The following is a 24,719-nucleotide window of genomic DNA, read 5'->3' as shown; positions in this document are numbered from 1 at the left end:
ATGGACTGATACAAAGTGGAAACGTGTTCTGTGGTCTGACGAGTCCACATTTCAAATTGTTTTTGGAAACTGTGGACGTTGTGTCCTCCGGACCAAAGAGGAAAAGAAGCATCCGGATTGTTGAAAAGTTGAAAAGCCAGCATCTGTGATGGTATGGGGGTGTATTAGTGCCCAAGACATGGGTAACTTACACATCTGTGAAGGCGCCATTGATGCTGAAAGGTACATACAGGTTTTGGAGCAACAGATGTTGCCATCCAAGCACCGTTACCATGGACGCCCCTGCTTATTTCAGCAAGACAATGCCAAGCCACGTGTTACATCAACGTGGCTTCATAATAAAAGAGTGCGGGTACTAGACTGGCCTGCCTGTAGTCCAGACCTGTCTCCCATTGAAAATGTGTGGCGCATTATGAAGCCTAAAATACCACAATGGAGACCCCTGGACTGTTGAACAACTTAAGCTGTACATCAAGAAAGAATGGCAAAGAATTCCACCTGAGAAGCATAAAAAATGTGTCTCCTCAGTTCCCAAACGTTTACTGGAAAAGGAAAGGCCATGTAACACAGTGGTGAACATGCCCTTTCCCAACTACTTTGGCAGGTGTTGCAGCCATGAAATTCTAAGTTCATTATTATTTGCAAAAAATAAATAAAGTTTATGAGTTTGAACATCAAATATCTTGTCTTAATAGTGCATTCAACTGAATATGGGTTGAAAAGGATTTGCAAATCATTGTATTCCGTTTATATTTACATCTTAACACAATTTCCCAACTCATATGGAAACGGGGTTTGTATATATATATATATATATATATATATATATATATATATACACAGGTAAAAGCCAGTAAATTAGAATATTTTGAAAAACTTGATTTATTTCAGTAATTGCATTCAAAAGGTGTAACTTGTACATTATATTTATTCATTGCACACAGACTGATGCATTCAAATGTTTATTTCATTTAATTTTGATGATTTGAAGTGGCAACAAATGAAAATCCAAAATTCTGTGTGTCACAAATTTGAATATTGTGTAAGGGTTAAATTTTGAAGACACCTGGTGCCACAAACTAATCAGCTGATTAACTCAAAACACCTGCAAAGGGCTTTAAATGGTCTCTCAGTCCAGTTCTGAAGCCTACACAAACATGGAGAAGACTTCAGGTTTGACAGCTGTCCAAAAGGCAAAAATCGACACATTGCACAAGGAGGATTGACACAAAAGGTTAGTTAAAAGTTAAAGTCCCAATGATTGTCACACACACACTAGGTGTGGTGAAATTTGTCCTCTGCATTTGACCCATCCCCTTGATCACCGCCTGGGAGGTGAGGGGAGCAGTGGGCAGCAGCGGTGCTGCGCCCGGGAATCATTTTTGGTGATTTAACCCCCAATTCCAACCCTTGATGCTGAGTGCCAAGCAGGGACGTAATGGGTCCCATTTTTATAGTCTTTGGTATGACTCGGCCGGGGTTTGAACTCACAACCTACCGATCTCAGGGCGGACACTCTAACCACTAGGCCACTGAGTAGTTATTGCTGAAGAGGCTGGCTGTTCTCAGAGCTCTGTGTCCAAACACATTAATGGAGAGGCAAAGGGAAGGAAAAACTGTGGTCAGAAAAAGTGTACAAGCGATAGGGATCACCGCGCCCTGGTCAAGATTGTGAAAAAAAAAACATTCAAAAATGTGGGGGAGATTCAGAAGGAGTGGACAGCTGCTGGAGTCAGTGCTTCAAGATCCACCACCAAGAGACGCTTGAAAGACATGGGTTTCAACTGCCGCATACCTCGTGTCAAGCCACTGTTGACCAAGAAACAGCGCGCAAAGCGTCTCACCTGGGCTAAGGAAAAAAAGAGCTGGACTGCTGCTGAGTGGTCCAAAGTCATGTTTTCTGACAAAAGCAAATTTTGCATTTCCTTTGGAAATCGAGGTCCCAGAGTCTGGAGGAAGACAGGAGAGGCACAGGATCCACGTTGCCTGAAGTCTAGTGTAAAGTTTCCACCATCAGTGATGGTTTGGGGTGCCATGTCATCTGCTGGTGTCGGTCCACTCTGTTTCCTGAGATCCAGGGTCAACGCAGCCGTCTACCAGCAAGTTTTAGAGCACTTCATGCTTCTTGCTGCTGACCTGCTCTATGGAGATGGAGATTTCAAGTTCCAACAGGACTTGGCGCCTGCACACAGCGCAAAATCTACCCGTGCCTGGTTTACGGACCATGGTATTTCTGTTCTAAATTGGCCCGCCAACTCCCCTGACCTTAGCCCCATAGAAAATCTGTGGGGTATTGTGAAAAGGAAGATGCAGAATGCCAGACCCAAAAACGCAGAAGAGTTGAAGGCCACTATCAGAGCAACCTGGGCTCTCATAACACCTGAGCAGTGCCAGAAACTCATCGACTCCATGCCACGCCGCATTAACGCAGTAATTGAGGCAAAAGGAGCTCCAACCAAGTATTGAGTATTGTACATGCTCATATTTTTCATTTTCATACTTTTCAGTTGGCCAACATTTCTAAAAATCCCTTTTTTGTATTAGCCTTAAGTAATATTCTAATTTTGTGACACACGGAATTTTGGATTTTCATTTGTTGCCACTTCAAATCATCAAAATTAAATGAAATAAACATTTGAATGCATCAGTCTGTGTGCAATGAATAAATATAATGTACAAGTTACACCTTTTGAATGCAATTACTGAAATAAATCAAGTTTTTCAAAATATTCTAATTTACTGGCTTTTACCTGTATGTATGTATATATATATATATATATATATATATGTGTATATATATATATATATATATATATGTATATATATATATATGTGTGTGTGTGTGGGTGTATATATATATGTGTGTGTGTGTGTGTATATATATATATATATATATATATATATATATACACACACACATACACATATATATGAGGTATATCACCTCAACTTGGTCATTTGAAATGTAGCTGGCCTGCTGAAAAGGGTGTGCACCCCAGATGTAAATACCTACAAATTGATGTTTCGCTACGCTGGTTTTAAATATATTTCCGGAGTGATGGTTTATCAAGTAGCTCGTATTTCCCGCAGTGTGCCCTATCGCCGCTCCCACCAAGAGATTTTCCTCCACGCCGTGACCAGCTACGGGTCGGCGCTCGAGGCGAAGGTGGTGCACTTTGCTTTGCGGTACGCCAACTTTATTACCTCCGCCCAAAGAAGTTCTGTTTCCGCCAGGGTTTGTTTGTTGGTTTGTGAGCAACAAAACACCCCCCAAAAAGTTCCTTTTATCTACTATGAGCACACTTCTCTGTCACATCTCTACACATCCCAGCAAATATCACAGGATGTCAGTCATTTGCATGTGATGGTGCTCCCTGTCCTTCCACCTGCTGTGTGAGTCAAAGGGTATTTTGCCTGCAGGCATGGCCACCGTGTACGTGCGCTACAAACAAGTGGAGGCGCTGACAGACAACAGCGAGCGCCGCCTCCTCAAAGTGAACCGCTTGGGTTTGCTGCTGGGTCTCTTCAGCTCCTTGGGGATGTGTGTGGTGGCCAACTTCCAGGTGAACTCTCCTGGTCCTGGATGTGTGTGTGGAGTCTTTGAACACATGGTGTGTGTGTGTGTGTGAGCGCAGAAGACCACGCTGTTCTCGGTTCACCTGCTGGGGGCGGTGCTCACCTTTGGTGTGGGAGCCATCTACATTCTGGTGCAGACGCTGCTGTCGCACTACATGCAGCCTCACGTGCACAGCAGGAGCGTCTTCCTGCTGCGTCTCGCCATCGGCCTTTGGACCCTCGGCAGCGTCCTCAGCAGTATCCTTCATATCAAGCATGACTGTGATCTAGCAAGACTGTTGTTGTCCCTTCCTTAGGTCTCTTCTCAGTGTTTGTGTCGTCCGTGGTCATGTACAGCAGCCTGCCTGGAGTGGACGTCACACACAAACTGCACTGGACGCCTGGAGAGACGGTGCGTTCAATGGGCATTTATTCCAATTTGTTCATTTATTGTGGGAATGTCAGAGAATAAAAGAGTTATGCTTGAAAACAACAAAATAAGCAATCACATTCCTAAATATAAACATCCCAATGACACTGTGTATTCTTGGTGATCTGCATCACTTTAGTCACGTGTCCATCCATCCATCCATCTTCTTCCGCTTATCCGAGGTCGGGTCGCGGGGGCAGCAGCCTAAGCAGGGAAGCCCAGACTTCCCTCTCCCCAGCCACTTCGTCCAGCTCTTCCTATGGGACCCCGAGGCGTTCCCAGGCCAGCCGGGAGACATAGTCTTCCCAACGTGTCCTGGGTCTTCCCCGCGGCCTCCTACCGGTCGGACGTGCCCTAAACACCTCCCTAGGGAGGCGTTCGGGTGGCATCCTGACCAGATGCCCGAACCACCTCATCTGGCTCCTCTCGATGTGGAGGAGCAGCGGCTTTACTTTGAGCTCCCCCCGGATGGCAGAGCTTCTCACCCTATCTCTAAGGGAGAGCCCCGCCACCCGGCGGAGGAAACTCATTTCGGCCGCTTGTACCCGTGATCTTGTCCTTTCGGTCATAACCCAAAGCTCATGACCATAGGTGAGGATGGGAACGTAGATCGACCGGTAAATTGAGAGCTTTGCCCGGCTCAGCTCCTTCTTCACCACAACGGATCGATACAGCGTCCGCATTACTGAAGATGCCGCACCGATCCGCCTGTCGATCTCACGATCCACTCTTCCCTCACTCGTGAACAAGTCTCCGAGGTACTTGAACTCCTCCACTTGGGGCAAGATTTCCTCCCCAACCCGGAGATGGCACTCCACCCTTTTCCGGGCGAGAACCATGGACTAGTCACGTGTCATCAACAGTGTTGGGACTAACGCGTTACAAAGTAACGCGTTACTGTAACGCCGTTAGTTTCGGCGGTAACTAGTAATCTAACGCGTTATTTTTTTATTATTCAGTAACTCAGTTACCGTTACTACATGATGCGTTACTGCGTTATTTTACGTTACTTTTTATGTAGTATAAAGTGTGTTTTATCGGAGCGCTGCGTTCTGATTCTTCTTGTGTCACAAGCCGGAGAAGAGAGAGAGACATGCGCTCTGTGTGGGTGTGTCTGAGTGTGAGTGTGGGGAGCGGGGGGGTGGGGGGGTGGTTGTGTCTGATCATGGCGGAGCCAGAAGTCGAGTTTGCTAACATGGAGATATTTTCACTACTTTTCTTTTGTCGAGCACAAAGAAAATAACATTTTAGTTAAATGTAAATTGTGCTTTGGATCAAAGATGCCATCTACTGCCCAAAACAGCAATTAAAATCTTCTGAAACAAGCTACATAGCAACATGCTTCGACGAAGCTAGTAAAGAGAGACAGAGACTTTGATGCCACTTCACCTCCACCACCACCACCATTCACCGCTGAAGGTACACACTCTGTCAATCAATGTTCCCTCTAATTGTTCATGTGTGAGCAAACGCAAAAACTCCCTGAGCATTGAGTGGAGTCCATGTGAGCAACTTTAGACGTGCACACTGTGGCTACACCAGCAGCACACCTGTCCCAAACCTCACTAAATAACAACTTACATCTCCATCCATCCATCCATTTCCTACCGCTTGTCCCTTTCGGGGTCGCTGGAGCCTATCTCAGCTGCATTCGGGCGGAAGGCAGGGTACACCCTGGACAAGTCCCCACCTTACAATCAAATGACAGCAGTCATTTCCATTTCTAATATAAGTGTTTAGGCCCACTTATAATGACAATAACAAATAAGCAACTTCCTGTTTGGAAAAAATATATTTTTATTAGTATTTATTTAATATACTAACAGCATTTAATGATTAATATTTATAAATTAAGATTCCTAATAAATGACACTAGAATAAGCACACATTTGATTGGTAAATCATAGTGTAACGACCTGGAATGACACTTTATGTGTGGTGTTGGAGTTGTCCGACTTTTTGTGTGGCTGTAAACGCATCACTGGCTAAGTGCCATATGTGCAAGTGTTGGCGCACGTGAGAGAGCGAGCGGCTGCTGTTGATATAACAAAGTTGCTTTTGGTCTGGTTTGTACTGCAGAAAATGACCAGTTTTGCTAGATATCTTTTTTTTTACTAATGTTTTGGTGATGTGTTTATGGCCGACAGTAAAGAGTTTTGCTCAGTAAAGTGATGGATGGAATTCATGTCCTCAAAGCGTCTCGACAGACGTTACAATATTTGAACAATGATGACGAAAACGGTTTTCTCTGTCGTGTCCGTGTCGTGTCGAAAATTATTATGCGCTTATTTTTTTATTTGATTTTGTGCATGGCATAGATTTGCCGTGCGCAGAGGACGCTTGAGCAGTGCGCAATTGCACATGCGCGCCCCCGAGAGGGAACGTTGCTGTCAATTCTCTTATATACTCTTTCATTCTAGACTTCTAGAGTGTTTGATTATCACATCACTCTAAATGTATAGACTATAAAGTTCACAAACATAAAGAGGGATCCTAGTGGGCCAGGCCAATCTTTCCTTATCTCTAAACTAAAACTGGGGAAATGTGTAGTGTTCTGGGTTTCAGACATGATTTTGTATAAGAATTACTTGAGGAAGAAAATGCCTGGTTAGACTTTGTGTATGTAGTGTGTGCCTTTCTTGGTTTACATCTATGCTGTTATTATGCTGTTTGTTACTTATGTATGTTATGTTGCAGCTATTTAAAATAGTTTTGTCAATTTGTTCTGGCCAGAAACAAATTGGCCTTTGTAACATATCTTTGTCTTTGTGTGTTGTATGTAGACCACATGGCTTAGCAGAGTTGAGTGATGCAAATGCATGTCAAGTTGATCAACAGATTGTATTATTCTCCACTACAATAACAGTACTGAAATGAAGGCTAAAAGGGCATTAATTGGAGCTTTAAAAAAAAAAGAAAAAAGAAGTAACTAAATAGTTACTTTTCACAGTAACGCATTACTTTTTGGTGTAAGTAACTGAGTTAGTAACTGAGTTACTTTTGAAATGAAGTAACTAGTAACTGTAACTAGTTACTGCTTTTCAGTAACTAACCCAACACTGGTCATCAAAGAGTAAACATGCATTTCTTTCAATATGTATCACAACAAAAAGGGTAATATTAAAAAAATGGATTGATGTCGATAGTCCAACTCATACTGACTGGTATACACACATAAGAAATACTGACTGGTATACACACATAACAAATACTGACTGGTATACACACATAATAAAAACTGACTGGTATACACACATAACAAATACTGACTGGTATACACACATAAATACTGACTGGTATACACACATAACAAATACTGACTAGTATACACACATAATACATACTGACTAGTATACACACATAACAAATACTGACTGGTATACACACATAACAAATACTGACTGGTATACACACATAACAAATACTGACTGGTATACACACATAATAATAATAACTGGGATTTATATAGCGCTTTTCTAAGTACCCAAAGTTGCTTTACATGTAGAACCCATCAATCATTCACACCTGGTGGTGGTAAGCTACTTTCATAGCCACAGCTGCCCTGGGGTAGACTGACGGAAGCGTGGCTGCAATTTGCGCCAACGGCCCCTCCGACCATCACCTATCATTCATCATTCAGTTCACCGGTGTGAGTGGCACTGGGGGAAAAGGGTGAAGTGTCCCGCCCAAGGACACAACGGCAGCGATTTTTGGATGGTAAGAGGCGGGGAGCGAACCTGCAACCCTCAGGTTTCTGGCACGGTTGCTCTACCCACTACGCCATGCCGCCCCTTGTACCCGTGACCATAAGAAATACTGACTGGTATACACACATAACAAATACTGACTGGTATACACACATAATAAAAACTGACTGGTATACACACATAATACATACTGATTAGTATACACACGTAACAAATACTGACTGGTATACACACATAAATACTGACTGGTATACACACATAATAAATACTGACTGGTATACACACATTACAAATACTGACTGGTATACACACATAATACATACTGACTAGTATACACACATAACAAATACTGACTGGTATGCACACATAATACATACTGACTGGTATACACACATAACAAATACTGACTGGTATACACACAACAAATACTGACTGGTATACACACATAACAAATACTGACTGGTATACACACATACGAAATACTGACTGGTATACACACATAACAAATACTGACTGGTATACACACATAATAAAAACTGGCTGGTATACACACATAAATACTGACTGGTATACACACATAATAAATACTGACTGGTATACACACATTACACATACTGACTGGTATACATACTGACTGGTGTATACACACATAGTAAATACTGACTAATATACACACATAATACATACTCACTGGTATACACACATAGTAAATACTGACTGGTATACACGCATAATAAATACTGACTGGTATACACACAATACATACTCACTGGTATACACACATAATACATACTCACTGGTATACACACATAATACATACTCACTGGTATACACACATAATACATACTCACTGGTTTACACACATAATAAATACTGACTGGTATACACACATAATACATACTGACTGGTATACACACAATACATACTGACTGGCATACACACATAATACATACTGACTGGTATACACACATAATACATACTGACTGGTATACACACATAATAAATACTGACGGTGTACACAAGCTATGGAAATGATATCAGTAGAAAAAACTGCATTTAGTTGAGATAATAATGAGTCATTGGTATACACACATAATACATACTCACTGGTATAGGGATGTCCCGATCCAGGTTTTTGCACTTCCGATCCGATACCGATATTGTTTTTGCATTTCCGATCCGATACCGATACCGACCGATACCGATACTGGCTTATCCGAGCATGTATTAAAGTTTAAAGTTATTTAGCCTACTTAGTTGTCAGAATCATGTTGAAAAGGGTTTTAGTACTCTTGATAACAACTAGCCAGCTGAATTAGGGGAGTTTGAATAATACACAATGGTTGGTAACAAGAAACTGACCTGTTTATTCAAGGATAAACACAAAATAGACAAAATTATACATGACAAACAGAAATGGCATCATTGAACTAGGGCTGGGCGATGTGGCCTTTTTTTAATATTGCGATATTTTAAGGCCATATTGCGATACACAATATATATCTCGATATTTTGCCTTAGCCTTGAATGAACACTTGATGCATATAATCACAGCAGTATGATGATTCTATGTGTTTTGATTGATTGATTGAGACTTTTATTAGTAGGTTGCACAGTGAAGTACATATTCCGTACAATTGACCACTAAATGGTAACACCCGAATAAGTTTTTCAACTTGTTTAAGTCGGGGTTTACTTAAATTGATTCATGATACAGATATATACTATCAGATATATACTATCATCATAATACAGTCATCACACAAGATAATCACATTGAATTATTTACATTATTTATAATCCAGGGTGTGGAGGGGGGCGCCTGATGTAAGCCAAAAGAGTTTGATATGAGAATAAATCTAAAGTTAAAATATAGGGTAGAAATGCACCCATTTGCAGGAAATGTAGTCTTGATTTTCAAAATGTTCTTTCAAGGCTTGCATGTCTACATTAAAACATTCTTCTTCATACTGCATTAATATATGCTACTTTTAAACTTTCATGCAGAGAAGGAAATCACAACTAAAAGAATCACTAATTTTTTCATACGGTGTTGATGTGGAAATTTTTGCCTCTGCATTTCAATGGTGTGGACGTGTGGCACCGAATGGAGATAAGCGTCTCGACAGACGTCAGAATATTTGAACAACGATGACGAAAACTGTTGTCTCTGTCGTGTCCGTGTGTCGAAAATTGTTATGCGCTTTATTTTTTTATTTGATTTTGTGCGTGGCATAGATTTGCCGTGCGCAGAGGACGCTTGAGCAGGCGCGCACCTTAGCGGCTGCGCTAGCATCACAGCTAACGTTATCCATGCCGCTACCTCGCTCACTGCTGGGAGAGGACGTATACGTATGTGATGTATGACGCGACAGTATGTGACGTGTGTAAGAAGGTGGGAGGTCTGTGAGAGGGAGACACAGGAAAGAGTGAGAAGAGCCTGTCGTGTAATGCCAGCAGCTAAAAGCAACTGCGTGAGAATTGTGGATGTGTTGAAGGTGTGCTGGAAAATGCGGAACGGAAATGACGGAGCAGCAGAAAAGTGGAATGTATTATTTAAATCGGTGCGTTGGAAAACACGGACCGGAGTTTTTTTTTAAACTGGATCTGGATCGGCATTTTCCCATGCCTTGCCGATACGCAATTTTTGGCAAATATCGGCAGCCGATCCGATCCAAATATCGGATCGGGACATCCCTACACTGGTATACACACATAATAAATACTGACTGGTATACACACATAATACATACATACTGGTATACACACAATACATACTCACTGGTATACACCCATAATAAATACTGGTATACACATATAATACATACATACTGGCAGAGGTGGGTAGTAACGCGCTACATTTACTCCGTTACATCTACTTGAGTAACTTTTGGGATAAATTGTACTTCTAAGAGTAGTTTTAATGCAACATAGTTTTACTTTTACTTGAGTATATTTATAGAGAAGAAACGCTACTTTTACTCCGCTACTTTTATCTACATTCAGCTCGCTACTAATTTTTATCGATCTGTTAATGCACGCTTTGTTTGTTTTGGTCTGTCAGACAGACCTTCATAGTGCCTGCGTTTCAACAAATACAGTCACTGGTGACGTTCACTCCGTTCCACCAATCAGATGCAGTCACTGGTGACGTTGGACCAATCAAACAGAGCCAGGGGTCACATGACCTGACTTAAACAAGTTGAAAAACTTATTGGGGTGTTACCATTTAGTGGTCAATTGTACGGAATATGTACTGTACTGTGCAATCTACTAATAAAAGTTCCAATCAATCAATCAAAAGTGTGAAGGAAAAAAGACCATTTTTTATTTCAACCGTACACCCCGTCAAAAGCCTAAAGACTGACTGCACAGTTCCTGTCTTCACAATAAAAGTGCCGCTCCATCGCGCCTGCGCTTTCAAAATAAGAGTCTCCGAAAGCCTGCGCAAACAAGCTAGCAAGCTACGGAGTTTGCCGCCAATGTATTTCTTGTAAAGTGTATAAAAACGAATATGGAAGCTGGACATATAAGATGCCAAAAACCAACCACTTTCATGTGGCATTAGACAGAAAGGAGGAACTTTTTTTCTCCTCCATTTGAAAACGTGGACGTTTGTCATCACTACTGTCTGATTCCAATCAATGCAAGTCATCAGAATCAGGTAATACACCAACTTATATTCTTGTCTTCATGAAAGAAAGGAATCTATATGTGTTAAACATGCATGTATATTCATTAAAACACTATTAACATGTAAATGATAAATAAATGATAAATGGGTTGTACTTGTATAGCGCTTTTCTACCTTCAAGGTACTCAAAGCGCTTTGACACTACTTCCACATTTACCCATTCACACACACATTCACACACTGATGGAGGGAGCTGCCATGCAAGGCGCTAACCAGCACCCATCAGGAGCAAGGGTGAAGTGTCTTGCTCAGGACACAACGGACATGACGAGGTTGGTACTAGGTGGGGATTGAACCAGGGACCCTTGGGTTGCGCACGGCCACTCTCCCACTGCGCCACACCGTCCCAAATGTAAACAAAAACGGCAAAAAAAAAATATATAAATTATATACTGTATATATCAATGTATGTATATATATATATATATATATATATATATATATATATATATATATATATATGTGTGTGTGTGTGTGTGTATATATATATATATATATGTATATATATATGTGTGTGTGTATATATATGTGTGTGTGTATATATATATATATATATATATATATATATATATATATATATATATATGATATGTGTGTGTATGTTACTCATCAGTTACTCAGTACTTGAGTAGTTTTTTTACAACATACTTTTTACTTTTACTCAAGTAAATATTTGGGTGACTACTCCTTACTTTTACTTGAGTAATAAATCTCTAAAGTAACAGTACTCTTACTTGAGTACAATTTCTGGCTACTCTACCCACCTCTGCATACTGGTATACACAAGCTATGGAAATTATATGAGTAGAAAAAACTGCATTTAGTTGAGATAATAATGAGTATATACAGGTAAAAGCCAGTAAATTAGAATATTTTTAAAAACTTGATTTATTTCAGTAATTGCATTCAAAAGGTGTAACTTGTACATTATATGTATTCATTGCACACAGACTGATGCATTCAAATGTTTATTTCATTTAATTTTGATGATTTGAAGTGGCAACAAATGAAAATCCAAAATTCCGTGTGTCACAAAATTAGAATATTGTGTAAGGCTAATACAAAAAAGGGATTTTTAGAAATGTTGGCCAACTGAAAAGTATGAAAATGAAAAATATGAGCATGTGCAATACTCAATACTTGGTTGGAGCTCCTTTTGCCTCAATTACTGCGTTAATGCGGCGTGGCATGGAGTCGATGAGTTTCTGGCACTGCTCAGGTGTTATGAGAGCCCAGGTTGCTCTGATAGTGGCCTTCAACTCTGTCTGGCATTCTGCATCTTCCTTTTCACAATACCCCACAGATTTTCTATGGGGCTAAGGTCAGGGGAGTTGGCGGGCCAATTTAGAACAGAAATACCATGGTCCGTGAACCAGGCACGGGTAGATTTTGCGCTGTGTGCAGGCGCCAAGTCCTGTTGGAACTTGAAATCTCCATCTCCATAGAGCAGGTCAGCAGCAGGAAGCATGAAGTGCTCTAAAACTTGCTGGTAGACGGCTGCGTTGACCCTGGATCTCAGGAAACAGAGTGGACCGACACCAGCAGATGACATGGCACCCCAAACCATCACTGATGGTGGAAACTTTACACTAGACTTCAGGCAACATGGATCCTGTACATCTCCTGTCTTCCTCCAGACTCTGGGACCTCGATTTCCAAAGGAAATGCAACATTTGCATGGTTGGGTGATGGTTTGGGGTGCCATGTCATCTGCTGGTGTCGGTCCACTCTGTTTCCTGAGATCCAGGGTCAACGCAGCCGTCTACCAGCAAGTTTTAGAGCACTTCATGCTTCCTGCTGCTGACCTGCTCTATGGAGATGGAGATTTCAGGTTCCAACAGGACTTGGCGCCTGCACACAGCGCAAAATCTACCCGTGCCTGGTTTACGGACTATGGTATTTCTGTTCTAAATTGGCCCGCCAACTCCCCTGACCTTAGCCCCATAGAAAATCTGTGGGGTATTGTGAAAAGGAAGATGCAGAATGCCAGACCCAAAAACGCAGAAGAGTTGAAGGCCACTATCAGAGCAACCTGGGCTCTCATAACACCTGAGCAGTGCCAGAAACTCATCGACTCCATGCCACGCCGCATTAACGCAGTAATTGAGGCAAAAGGAGCTCCAACCAAGTATTGAGTATTGTACATGCTCATATTTTTCATTTTCATACTTTTCAGTTGGCCAACATTTCTAAAAATCCCTTTTTTGTATTAGCCTTAAGTAATATTCTAATTTTGTGACACACGGAATTTTGGATTTTCATTTGTTGCCACTTCAAATCATCAAAATTAAATGAAATAAACATTTGAATGCATCAGTCTGTGTGCAATGAATAAATATAATGTACAAGTTACACCTTTTGAATGCAATTACTGAAATAAATCAAGTTTTTCAAAATATTCTAATTTACTGGCTTTTACCTGTATAATTATGAGTCATATACGGCGTGGAGAAGTTGGTAGAGTGGCCGTGCCAGCAATCGGAGGGTTGCTGGTTACTGGGGTTCAATCCCCACCTTCTACCATCCTAGTCACGTCCGTTGTGTCCTTGGGTAAGACACTTCACTCCTTGCTCCTGATGGCTGCTGGTTAGCGCCTTGCATGGCAGCTCCCGCCATCAGTGTGTGAATGTGTGTGTGAATGGGTGAATGTGGAAATACTGTCAAAGCGCTTTGAGTACCTTTGAAGGTAGAAAAGCGCTATACAAATATAACCCATTTATCATTTATTATATTGAAATATGGGATCCATTATTGAAATGTAACTATTAAATGAACCTAAAATATGACTTTTTTTTTATCTTTGTGTAAAATATTGGAGACAATGTGTTGTCAATCTGATGAGATGTGATGCAAGTGTAAGTCACCGTCACACTATTGTTTATCTTTTAAATGTTTTAAATTTTCTATAAAGGGCTGTGATGATGATATAAATGAGGGATTTCTAATCACTGTTATGTTGGAACTCTTATTAATTTTGATACTGGAGTTGATATTAATTTTTGTTTGACTACTTTTGGATTGTTTTATGTCATGTTTGTGTGTCCTCTCAATTGCTCTGTTGATTGCTATTCTGAATGTTGCTTGGGCTGGGTTTGGTTTTGGAATTGTATTATTATTGTATTGTGTATTATTTTGTAGGACTGATGAATTAAAAAAGTGCAACATAGTTGTGAGCAGTGACCATGTGTTTGCATGTCCAGGGCTACACGCCTCACCTCATCAGCACCATCTGCGAGTGGTCTCTGGCCTTCTCCTTCATCAGCTTCTTCCTCACGTACATACGAGACTTTCAGGTACCTGTCCACGTCATTTCAACCTCTTCAAGTCCTGACCTTTGTCCTCTCCTTCCAGAAAATTACTTTGCGGGCCGAGGCAGACGTACAGAGCACTCACCTGTACCACTGGCCGCGTGACGACAAACTCAGAGTCTCTGAGTCGTCGCCGCTCCTCTCAGGAGCCCCGTGATGCAAAAAGTACACCTCTGCTACACAAAAGTGTCTTTTCTCCACTCTGCTTGCTTCTTCCTCGGCTGCAGTAAAGGTGTCACCTAGACCTTGTCAGGGTTGCATTTCATTTTGCCCTACAACTTACATGCACGCACATATTGAACGTATTGATGTTTGTTAATCCAGCAAACGGTTGAAGAGGGGACGGACAAATTGGAACGCAATCGCTGCGATTAGGGATTAAAAACTTCAGCCATATTTGTTTAGAGCCTACGTGTCAAAGTCAAGACCGGCGGGCCGGATCATATTTGATTAGTATTAGAACACAGCCGCCTGCTGCTGTTTTGCACGCACCAATACTCCATCGGTGTTGGCGCCATAGACATCCTATAAGTAGACGCAGCATTGGCTGCTGTGACGCGAGAAATTGGGCCGCCATCTTGAAGTGGTGATGAGGAGCCGACGAGCAGCCTAAACTGACAGTTGACAGGTAGAAAACAAAGATGCCGGTCTGGTGTTCGGCGTTTTCCTGCTCAAATGAGCGGACTGTTGAAAATAGGAATCGGGGGATTAATTTTCACAAGTAAAATTTAACATTAACGCACTATTGGTTGTATTTTGTGAAAATAATATTACCACAGAGTTGAGAAGGAGCAAAGATCTTCAATAGTACTGAAATTGTAGCCGCTAGCAAACAAGAGTATGACCATAATAGGATTGCTTGTCAATGAAATTAATTACATTTAAAAATGTCATACTTGAGTGTCAAAACAGAATAAACTCTCTGCTGCTGCAGCAACAGAGATAGTCTATAGATATCTAATGTATTCATACATTGTTTATGTAGGATATACGCATGTATATATAAACTAATCATATTGTTTCTTCAACTTAAAAATAGCTGACCGTTTTTCCCCCTTCTCTGGGATTATATTCCCAGTTTTGATCTCGGACGTCTGGTCACTTATAGCATATAAGAATATTCCATTACTGTTAAGCAAACTATGAATAATAAAACATGTGTCCTTTATCATAGCTACACGTATGACCAAAAAAACGCGTGAAAATCAGTGGTATTCAGTGAGGTAAAATGAATTAAATGCGCTGACAGTTCATTGCTCCTGCCAAATGAATTGCACTGAGTGGAGCGGATCACCACTCCAAGATGGCGGCCGCACGTCTCGTCAGCGCCAGTAGGCAGTAGCGCTCGATGCTGCGTACCCTTAGAAGATGTCCAGGTAATCTTATTTTCAGTGAAGGTTTAGGATAGGGAAATATAAGCTTTGGCTTCAGCCTATTCCTTTTTCTTTTCTTTTTGTGTGTAAATGTGTATGATTGTTAAATATGTATAGTCTGTACTCTTAAAACTGGTCACACAAAATGGTTAATGGTTGATGGTTGATTATATGACCGAAATAAACTTATTTCATTCATTCATTCATGTCTATGGTTGGCGCTAGGAATTTTCAAAATGGCCCCATCCAGTCATAAAAATGGGGTCCCACAATACATTTTTGGGGTCCCACTTTTTTGGAAGTGTTTTGAAAACAAATGATAAATGTATGCATTATCCTGTTATATCTCACATTCTATATTGTGTTTTGGAAAAAAGGTTGTCATAAACGTTACTTAATTCGTTAAAAAAATAATACAAAAGAAAACACATTTTTATGCAAATGTATTCAGTTATAAACATTCATTCACTTTCTTCTTTAATTCATGGATCTAAACTTTACCGCTGCCCGTTGTTTTTTCTATATTTTTATTGTAATATTTTTTAGAATGTGTTTGTTCTTTTTGGCCAAAGTAAGACAAAGAAAACAATCTGAAGTTGTCTTTATTTTTTTTGTTTTAATGCCATGATTTTAATGGTCCGGCACAGATTTTCCTCCATGCGGCCCCTGAGCTAAAATGAGTTTTGACACCCCTGGTTTAGAGTGTCCATTTTATAAAAGTGGGGTGCAGAAGTTCCAGGGAATCGAGGATTTTTTTTGGAGGCCAATTCAATGGAATATTCAGCTGATATACACAAAAAGCTGTTATCTGCAAATGGAACCTGGTTGGTATCGATTTTTATTTATTTCGATTCTAATTTGAATAATCCATTTTGAGAATCTATTTCATAAGAAAAAAAAAAGTTTAGTTTTTTAAGAATCAATTTTTGGGTTAAAGACATTACCCAACTGTTATTGGTATTGTTATTATTATTGATACTGTTGCTTTTAAATATATATATATATATTTTTGTTCCTCCTGGTATTCAATAAGTTTTGTATTTCTTTTCAATTCATTTGTAAATCTCTATCCTAAGTATGGGTTTATGCTCGCATAATAGCTATATTTGTAGAAATCTTATATTTTGATACTCGGGCTACCTTAGAAGCATGTTAACTTTTCCTATCTCATCATGCTAATGTTAGCATGCTAACTAAGTTTTGTATTTCTTCTCGATTGCTTTGTAAATCTCTATCCTAAGTATTGTAAAGCTGGGATCGGGTTGAAGTTGCTCTATTTTCTTTTATTAGATTATTTAAAGGGAAACTGCACTTTTTTTTGGAATGTTTGCAATCATGAGAGACAAGTGGACAAAATAGTTTTTTTTAGAGATGTCCGATAATATTGGCCTGCCGATATTATCGGCCGATAAATGCGTTAAAATGTAATATCGGAAATTATCGGTATTGGGGTTTTTTTTATCAGTATCGGGGTTTTTTTTTTTTGTTTTTTGTTTTTTAAATTAAACCTACATAAAAAACACAAGATACACTTACAATTAGTGCACCAACCCAAAACACCTCCCTCCCCCCATACACTCATTCACACAAAAGGGTTGTTTCTTTCTGTTATTAATATTCTGGTTCCTACAATATATATCAATATATATCAATACAGTCTAGGTATGTCCCGATCCAGGTTTTTGCACTTCCGATCCGATACCGATATTGTTTTTGCATTTCCGATCCGATACCGATACCGATACTGGCCTATCCGAGCATGTATTAAAGTTTAAAGTTATTTAGCCTACTTAGTTGTCAGAATCATGTTGAAAAGGGTTTTAGTACTCTTGATAACAACTAGCCAGCTGAATTAGGGGAGTTTGAATAATACACAATGGTTGGTAACAAGAAACTGACCTGTTTATTCAAGGATAAACACAAAATAGACAAAATTATACATGACAAACAGAAATGGCATCATTGAAACTAGGGCTGGGCGATATGGCCTTTTTTTAATATTGCGATATTTTAAGGCCATATTGCGATACACAATATATATCTCGATATTTTGCCTTAGCCTTGAATGAACACTTGATGCATATAATCACAGCAGTATGATGATTCTATGTGTTTTGATTGATTGATTGAGACTTTTATTAGTAGGTTGCACAGTGAAGTACATATTCCGTACAATTGACCACTAAATGGTAACACCCCAATAAGTTTTTCAACTTGTTTAAGTCGGGGTCCACTTAAATTGATTCATGATACAGATATATACTATCAGATATATACTATCATCATAATACAGTCATCACCCAAGATAATCATATTGAATTATTGACATTATTTATAATCCAGGGTGTGGAGGGGGGCGCCGGATGTAAGTGTCAAAAAGACAGCCAAAAGAGTTTGATATGCGAGCACCTTAGAGGGAGCGTTGCTCGCACGGCTGCGCTAGCATCACAGCTAACGTTAGCCATGCTGCTACCTCTCTGCTGGGAGAGGACGTATACGTATGTGACGTATGTCGTGACAGTATGTGACGTATGACGTGACAGCAGAGGTGGGACCAAGTCATTGTTTTGCAAGTCACAAGTAAGTCTCAAGTCTTTGCCCTCGAGTCCGAGTCAAGTCCCGAGTCAAGACAGGCAAGCCCCGAGTCAAGTCCAAAGTCAAGACTGGAAAGTCTCAAGTCAAGTCCTAAGTCCTACATTTTGAGTTTCGAGTCCTTTCAAGTCTTTTTAACCACAGACTAATATATTAACACAGATTGTGTATGCTTTTCAAACGCTGTATTTATTTATTAAAACAAGTGCATTTTAAATTGCAGGAAAGAAAATTGTGCTGACATTGCACTTTATAATAGCACTATTAACCAGTCATTTTAAACATTAACTCATTCCTTTACAGAACAAACACATTGAAAAATAAAGTGCAAATGTACTTATTTGTACAAAAAAACATGACATATACATGAACATAACAAAAAAGTTGTACTTTTTATATGTCAGGGCCCTATGGTGCATTGCATTTGCAAAAGACCAAATTAGCCAAGAGTCTGTCAGTCATTTGTGCACGATGGGGGCGTAGTATGATGCCACCATGGCTGAAAACTCGCTCCACTGGAGCACTGGAGGCAGGCACTGCCAAGACTCTCATGGCCACTCGGAACAGTGAAGGAAGAGTCTTCATGTTCAATGCCCACAACAAAAGGGGGGAGAGAGTTTTTTTGGGTTGGTGCACTACTTGTAAGTGTATCTTGTGTTTTTTATGTTATTTAATTAAAAAAAGAAAAAAATATATATATATATTTCTTGTGCGGCCCGATACCAATCGATCCACGGACCAGTACCGGGCCGCGGCCCGGTGGTTGGGGACCACTGAGGTAAACAACCAACAGTATGTCAGAAAGCTAGCTAAAACAGTACACATATTCATAATATAGTATACATTTTAACTGACCTTTATTTTACTATTTTTGTCTTTTTTTAGGTGGCTAAAATACGCGGTGCTGCTGACCGCCGTCTAACGTTACGTGTGATATATTGACTAACGTAACCCTGCTTAAAAAAAATCACTGAACAAAAAGTATGAATAAGGTAGTGAACTGCAACAGATTCCCGTGTTTGCAATAACGTTATAACGTTAGCAGTGAGTTTACAGCCTCACTGATTTAACTACACAGCAAATAAAAGTCACGTTACTTAGCCAATAAACGTTATCTTACATTCAAAACTTACCGTTCTTTGTGCAACTTCAAATGCCGGACGAAGTTGGAAGTTGTTGCCTCTCCATCAGTAATTTTCGAACCGCATGTGTTGCATACTGCAAACCGTTTTGTGTTGACCACCTCGTAATTTTTATACCCAAACGAAATTATTTTAGGTATCATTTTTTGTTCACTGGCGTGTGGTTTGGACATGTCTTCTTCGTTGGTTGTCCTGCAATTTGATTGGATGAATGCTGTGTGATGAAAACAAAGTAGATCTAATTTGATTGGCTGTTGTACTGACAGCACACCATCTGACACACGCAACGCTGATAGACAAGTACACAATGAAAAATACGGAGCGCTCCCGAATAACTTTTTCATCTTTGGGTTTTGGGGAAAGTAGCAAGTCATGTCAATTCAAAAGGCTCAAGTCCAAGTGAAGTCACAAGTCATTGATGTTAAAGTCTAAGTCGAGTTGCAAGTCTTTTTACATTTTGTCAAGTCGAGTCTAAAGTCATCAAATTCATGACTCGAGTCTGACTCGAGTCCAAGTCATGTGACTCGAGTCCACACCTCTGCGTGACAGTATGTGACGTATGTAAGAAGGTGCGCTTGTCTGTCTGTGAGAGGGAGACACAGGAAAGAGTGAGAAGAGCCTGTCGTGTAATGCCAGCAGCTAAAAGCAACTGCGTGAGAATTGTGGATGTGTTGAAGGTGTGCTGGAAAATGCGGAACGGAAATTACGGAGCAGCAGAAAAGTGGAATGTATTATTTAAATCAGTGCGTTGGAAAACACGGACCGGAGTTTTTTTTAAACTGGCTCTGGATCGGCATTTTCCCATGCCTTGCCGATACGCAATTTTTGGCAAATATCGGCAGCCGATCCGATCCAAATATCGGATCGGGACATCCCTAATACAGTCTGCAAGGGATACAGTCCATAAGCACACATGATTGTGCGTGCTGCTGGTCCACTAATAGTACTAACCTTCCATCCATCCATCCATCCATCCATCTTCTTCCGCTTATCCGAGGTCGGGTCGCGGGGGCAGCAGCTTAAGCAGGGAAGCCCAGACTTCCCTCTCCCCAGCCACTTCGTCCAGCTCCTCCCGGGGGATCCCGAGGCGTTCCCAGGCCAGCCGGGAGAGATAGTCTTCCCAGCGTGTCCTGGGTCTTCCCCGTGGCCTCCTACCGGTCGGACGTGCCCGAAACACCTTCCTAGGGAGGCGTTCGGGTGGCATCCTAACCAGATGCCCGAACCACCTCATCTGGCTCCTCTCGATGTGGAGGAGCAGCGGCTTTACTTTGAGCTCCCTCCGAATGACAGAGCTTCTCACCCTATCTCTAAGGGAGAGCCCCGCCACTCGGCGGAGGAAACTCATTTCGGCCGCTTGTACCCGTGATCTTGTCCTTTCGGTCATGACCCAAAGCTCTTGACCATAGGTGAGGATGGGAACGTAGATCGACCGGTAAATCGAGAGCTTTGCCTTCCGGCTCAGCTCCTTCTTCACCACAACGGATCGATACAGCGTCCGCATTACTGAAGACGCCGCACCGATCCGCCTGTCGATCTCACGATCAACTCTTCCCCCACTCGTGAACAAGACTCCGAGGTACTTGAACTCCTCCACTTGGGGCAAGATCTCCTCCCCAACCCGGAGATGGCACTCCACCCTTTTCCGGGAGAGAACCATGGACTCGGACTTGGAGGTGCTGATTCCCATCCCAGTCGCTTCACACTCGGCTGCGAACCGATCCAGTGAGAGCTGAAGATCTTGGCCGGAGGAAGCCATCAGGACCACATCATCTGCAAATAGCAGTGACCTAATCCTGCAGCCACCAAACCAGATCCCCTCAACGCCCTGACTGCGCCTAGAAATTCTGTCCATAAAGGTTATGAACAGAATCGGTGACAAAGGGCAGCCTTGGCGGAGTCCAACCCTCACTGGAAACGTGTCCGACTTACTGCCGGCAATGCGGACCAAGCTCTGACACTGATTATACAGGGAGCGAACTGCCACAATAAGACAGTCCGTTACCCCATACTCTCCGAGCACTCCCCACAGGACTTCCCGGGGTACACGGTCGAATGCCTTCTCCAAGTCCACAAAGCACATGTAGACTGGTTGGGCAAACTCCCATGCACCCTCAAGGACCCTGCCGAGAGTATAGAGCTGGTCCACAGTTCCACGACCAGGACGAAAACCACACTGTTCCTCCTGAATCCGAGGTTCGACTATCCGGCGTAGCCTCCTCTCCAGTACACCTGAATAGACCTTACCGGGAAGGCTGAGGAGTGTGATCCCACGATAGTTGGAACACACCCTCCGGTTCCCCTTCTTAAAGAGAGGAACCACCACCCCGGTCTGCCAATCCAGAGGTACCGCCCCCGATGTCCACGCGATGTTGCAGAGTCTTGTCAACCAAGACAGCCCCACAACATCCAGAGCCTTAAGGAACTCCGGGCGGATCTCATCCACCCCCGGGGCCTTGCCACCGAGGAGCTTTTTAACTACCTCGGCAACCTCAGCCCCAGAAATAGGAGAGCCCACCACAGATTCCCCAGGCCCTGCTTCCTTATAGGAAGACGTGCTGGTAGGATTGAGGAGGTCTTCGAAGTATTCCCTCCACCGATCCACAACATCCGCAGTCGAGGTCAGCAGAGCACCATCCCCACCATACACGGTGTTGACACTGCACCGCTTCCCCTTCCTGAGGCGGCGGATGGTGGTCCAGAATTGCTTCGAAGCCGTCCGGAAGTCTTTTTCCATGGCCTCCCCGAACTCCTCCCATGTCCGAGTTTTTGCCTCCGCGACCGCTGAAGCCGCACACCGCTTGGCCTGTCGGTACCTGTCTGCTGCCTCAGGAGTCCCATGAGCCAAAAGAACCCGATAGGACTCCTTCTTCAGCCTGACGGCATCCCTCACCGCCGGCGTCCACCAACGGGTTCTAGGATTACCGCCACGACAGGCACCAACCACCTTGCGGCCACAGCTCCAATCGGCCGCCTCGACAATAGAGGTACGGAACATTGTCCACTCGGACTCAATGTCCAGCACCTCCCTCGTGACATGTTCAAAGTTCTTCCGGAGGTGGGAATTGAAACTCTCTCTGACAGGAGACTCTGCCAGGCGTTCCCAGCAAACCCTCACAATGCGTTTGGGCCTGCCAGGTCTGTCCGGCATCCTCCCCCACCATCGCAGCCAACTCACCACCAGGTGGTGATCGGTAGAAAGCTCCGCCCCTCTCTTCACCCGAGTGTCCAAAACATGAGGCCGCAAATCCGATGACACAACTACAAAGTCGATCATGGAACTGCGGCCTAGGGTGTCCTGGTGCCAAGTGCACATATGGACACCCTTATGCTTGAACATGGTGTTTGTTATCGACAATCTGTGACGAGCACAAAAGTCCAATAACAGAACACCACTCGGGTTCAGATCCGGGCGGCCATTCTTCCCAATCACACCTCTCCAGGTTTCACTGTCGCTGCCAACATGAGCGTTGAAGTCCCCCAGTAGAACGAGGGAATCACCCGGGGGAGCACTCTCCAGTACTCCCTCGAGTGAATCCAAAAAGGGTGGGTACTCTGAGCTGCTGTTTGGCGCGTAAACGCAAACAACAGTCAGGACCCGTCCCCCCACCCGAAGGCGGAGGGAAGCTACCCTCTCGTCCACCGGGTTGAACTCCAACGTGCAGGCTTTGAGCCGAGGGGCAACAAGAATTGCCACCCCAGCCCGTCGCCTCTCACTGCCGGCAACGCCAGAGTGGAAGAGAGTCCAGCCCCTCTCAAGAGAAGTGGTTCCAGAGCCCTTGCTGTGCGTCGAAGTGAGTCCGACTATATCTAGCCGGAACTTCTCCACCTCACGCACTAGCTCAGGCTCCTTCCCCCCCAGCGAAGTGACGTTCCACGTCCCAAGAGCCAGCTTATGTAGCCGAGGATCGGACCGCCAAGTGCCCTGCCCTCGGCTGCCGCCCAGCTCACACTGCACCCGACCTCTATGGCCCCTGCTATGGGTGGTGAGCCCATTGGAGGGGGGACCCACGTTGCCTCTTCGGGCTGTGCCCGGCCGGGCCCCATGGGGACAGGCCCGGCCACCAGGCGCTCGCCATCGTGCCCCACCTCCGGGCCTGGCTCCAGAGGGGGGCCCCGGTGACCCGCGTCCGGGCGAGGGAAATCTGGGTCCTTGGTTTGTGTTCTTCATCGAGGTCTTCGAGCTGCTCTTTGTCTGATCCCTCACCTAGGACCAGTTTGCCTTGGGAGACCCTACCAGGGGGCATAAAAACCCCCGGACAACATAGCTCCTAGGATCATTGGGACACGCAAACTCCTCTACCACGGTAAGGTGGCAGCTCAGAGAGGAGACTAACCTTTAACAGTTAATTTTACTCATTTATTCATTTATTACTCATTAATTACTAGTTTCTATGTAACTGTTTTTATATTGTTTTACTTTCTTTTTTATTCAAGAAAATGTTTTTAATTTATTTATCTTATTTTATAAAAATGTTTAAAAAGTACCTTATCTTCACCATACCTGATTGTCCAAATTAGGCATAATAATGTGTTAATTCCACGACTGCATATATCGGTATGGGTTGATATCGGTATCGGTAATTAAAGAGTTGGACAATATCGGAATATCGGCAAAAAGCCATTATCGGACATCCCTAGTTTTTTTTTTACTTTGTAACATGTAAAAAATGTCTCGATGGCTAGCAATGCAGCTAATGAGTCCCAGGTATGCGAGAGCATGAACGATTGATGGTTTCCTTGGGCCGCTTCCTTAGTTCAATCGCCTCCTTAATCCATCGTTTGAATTTGTTTGTTGCTTCTGAAGAAGACTGCAGATGACAGTTTAAACATGTCTGGTAAAAATTCCATCTAATATACCGAAAATATGGTCTGATCACAAGAACATTTGAAAAGGTATATGAATAAGAAGACATATTGA

The 24,719-nt window shown here is 42.6% G+C and overlaps 1 protein-coding gene across 1 annotated transcript in view; it reads left to right on the top strand.

The window, feature by feature from the left end:
* The window catches only part of dram2b (DNA-damage regulated autophagy modulator 2b), a 37,540-nt gene extending 22,597 nt beyond the window's left edge, over positions 1 to 14,943 (top strand). Inside the window, exons 4-8 of the mRNA XM_061984719.2 lie at positions 3,421 to 3,563; positions 3,636 to 3,813; positions 3,885 to 3,967; positions 14,587 to 14,679; positions 14,738 to 14,943. Coding sequence (XP_061840703.1) covers positions 3,421 to 3,563; positions 3,636 to 3,813; positions 3,885 to 3,967; positions 14,587 to 14,679; positions 14,738 to 14,851 — 611 coding nt within the window. The 3' untranslated portion in view covers positions 14,852 to 14,943. The remainder of the gene's footprint in view (positions 1 to 3,420; positions 3,564 to 3,635; positions 3,814 to 3,884; positions 3,968 to 14,586; positions 14,680 to 14,737) is intronic.
* The last annotated feature ends 9,776 nt before the right edge of the window (positions 14,944 to 24,719 follow it).

Source organism: Nerophis lumbriciformis, linkage group LG23 (assembly GCF_033978685.3).
Source record: "Nerophis lumbriciformis linkage group LG23, RoL_Nlum_v2.1, whole genome shotgun sequence".
NCBI lineage: Eukaryota > Metazoa > Chordata > Actinopteri > Syngnathiformes > Syngnathidae > Nerophis > Nerophis lumbriciformis.
This window is presented reverse-complemented; position numbering and strand designations above follow the sequence as displayed.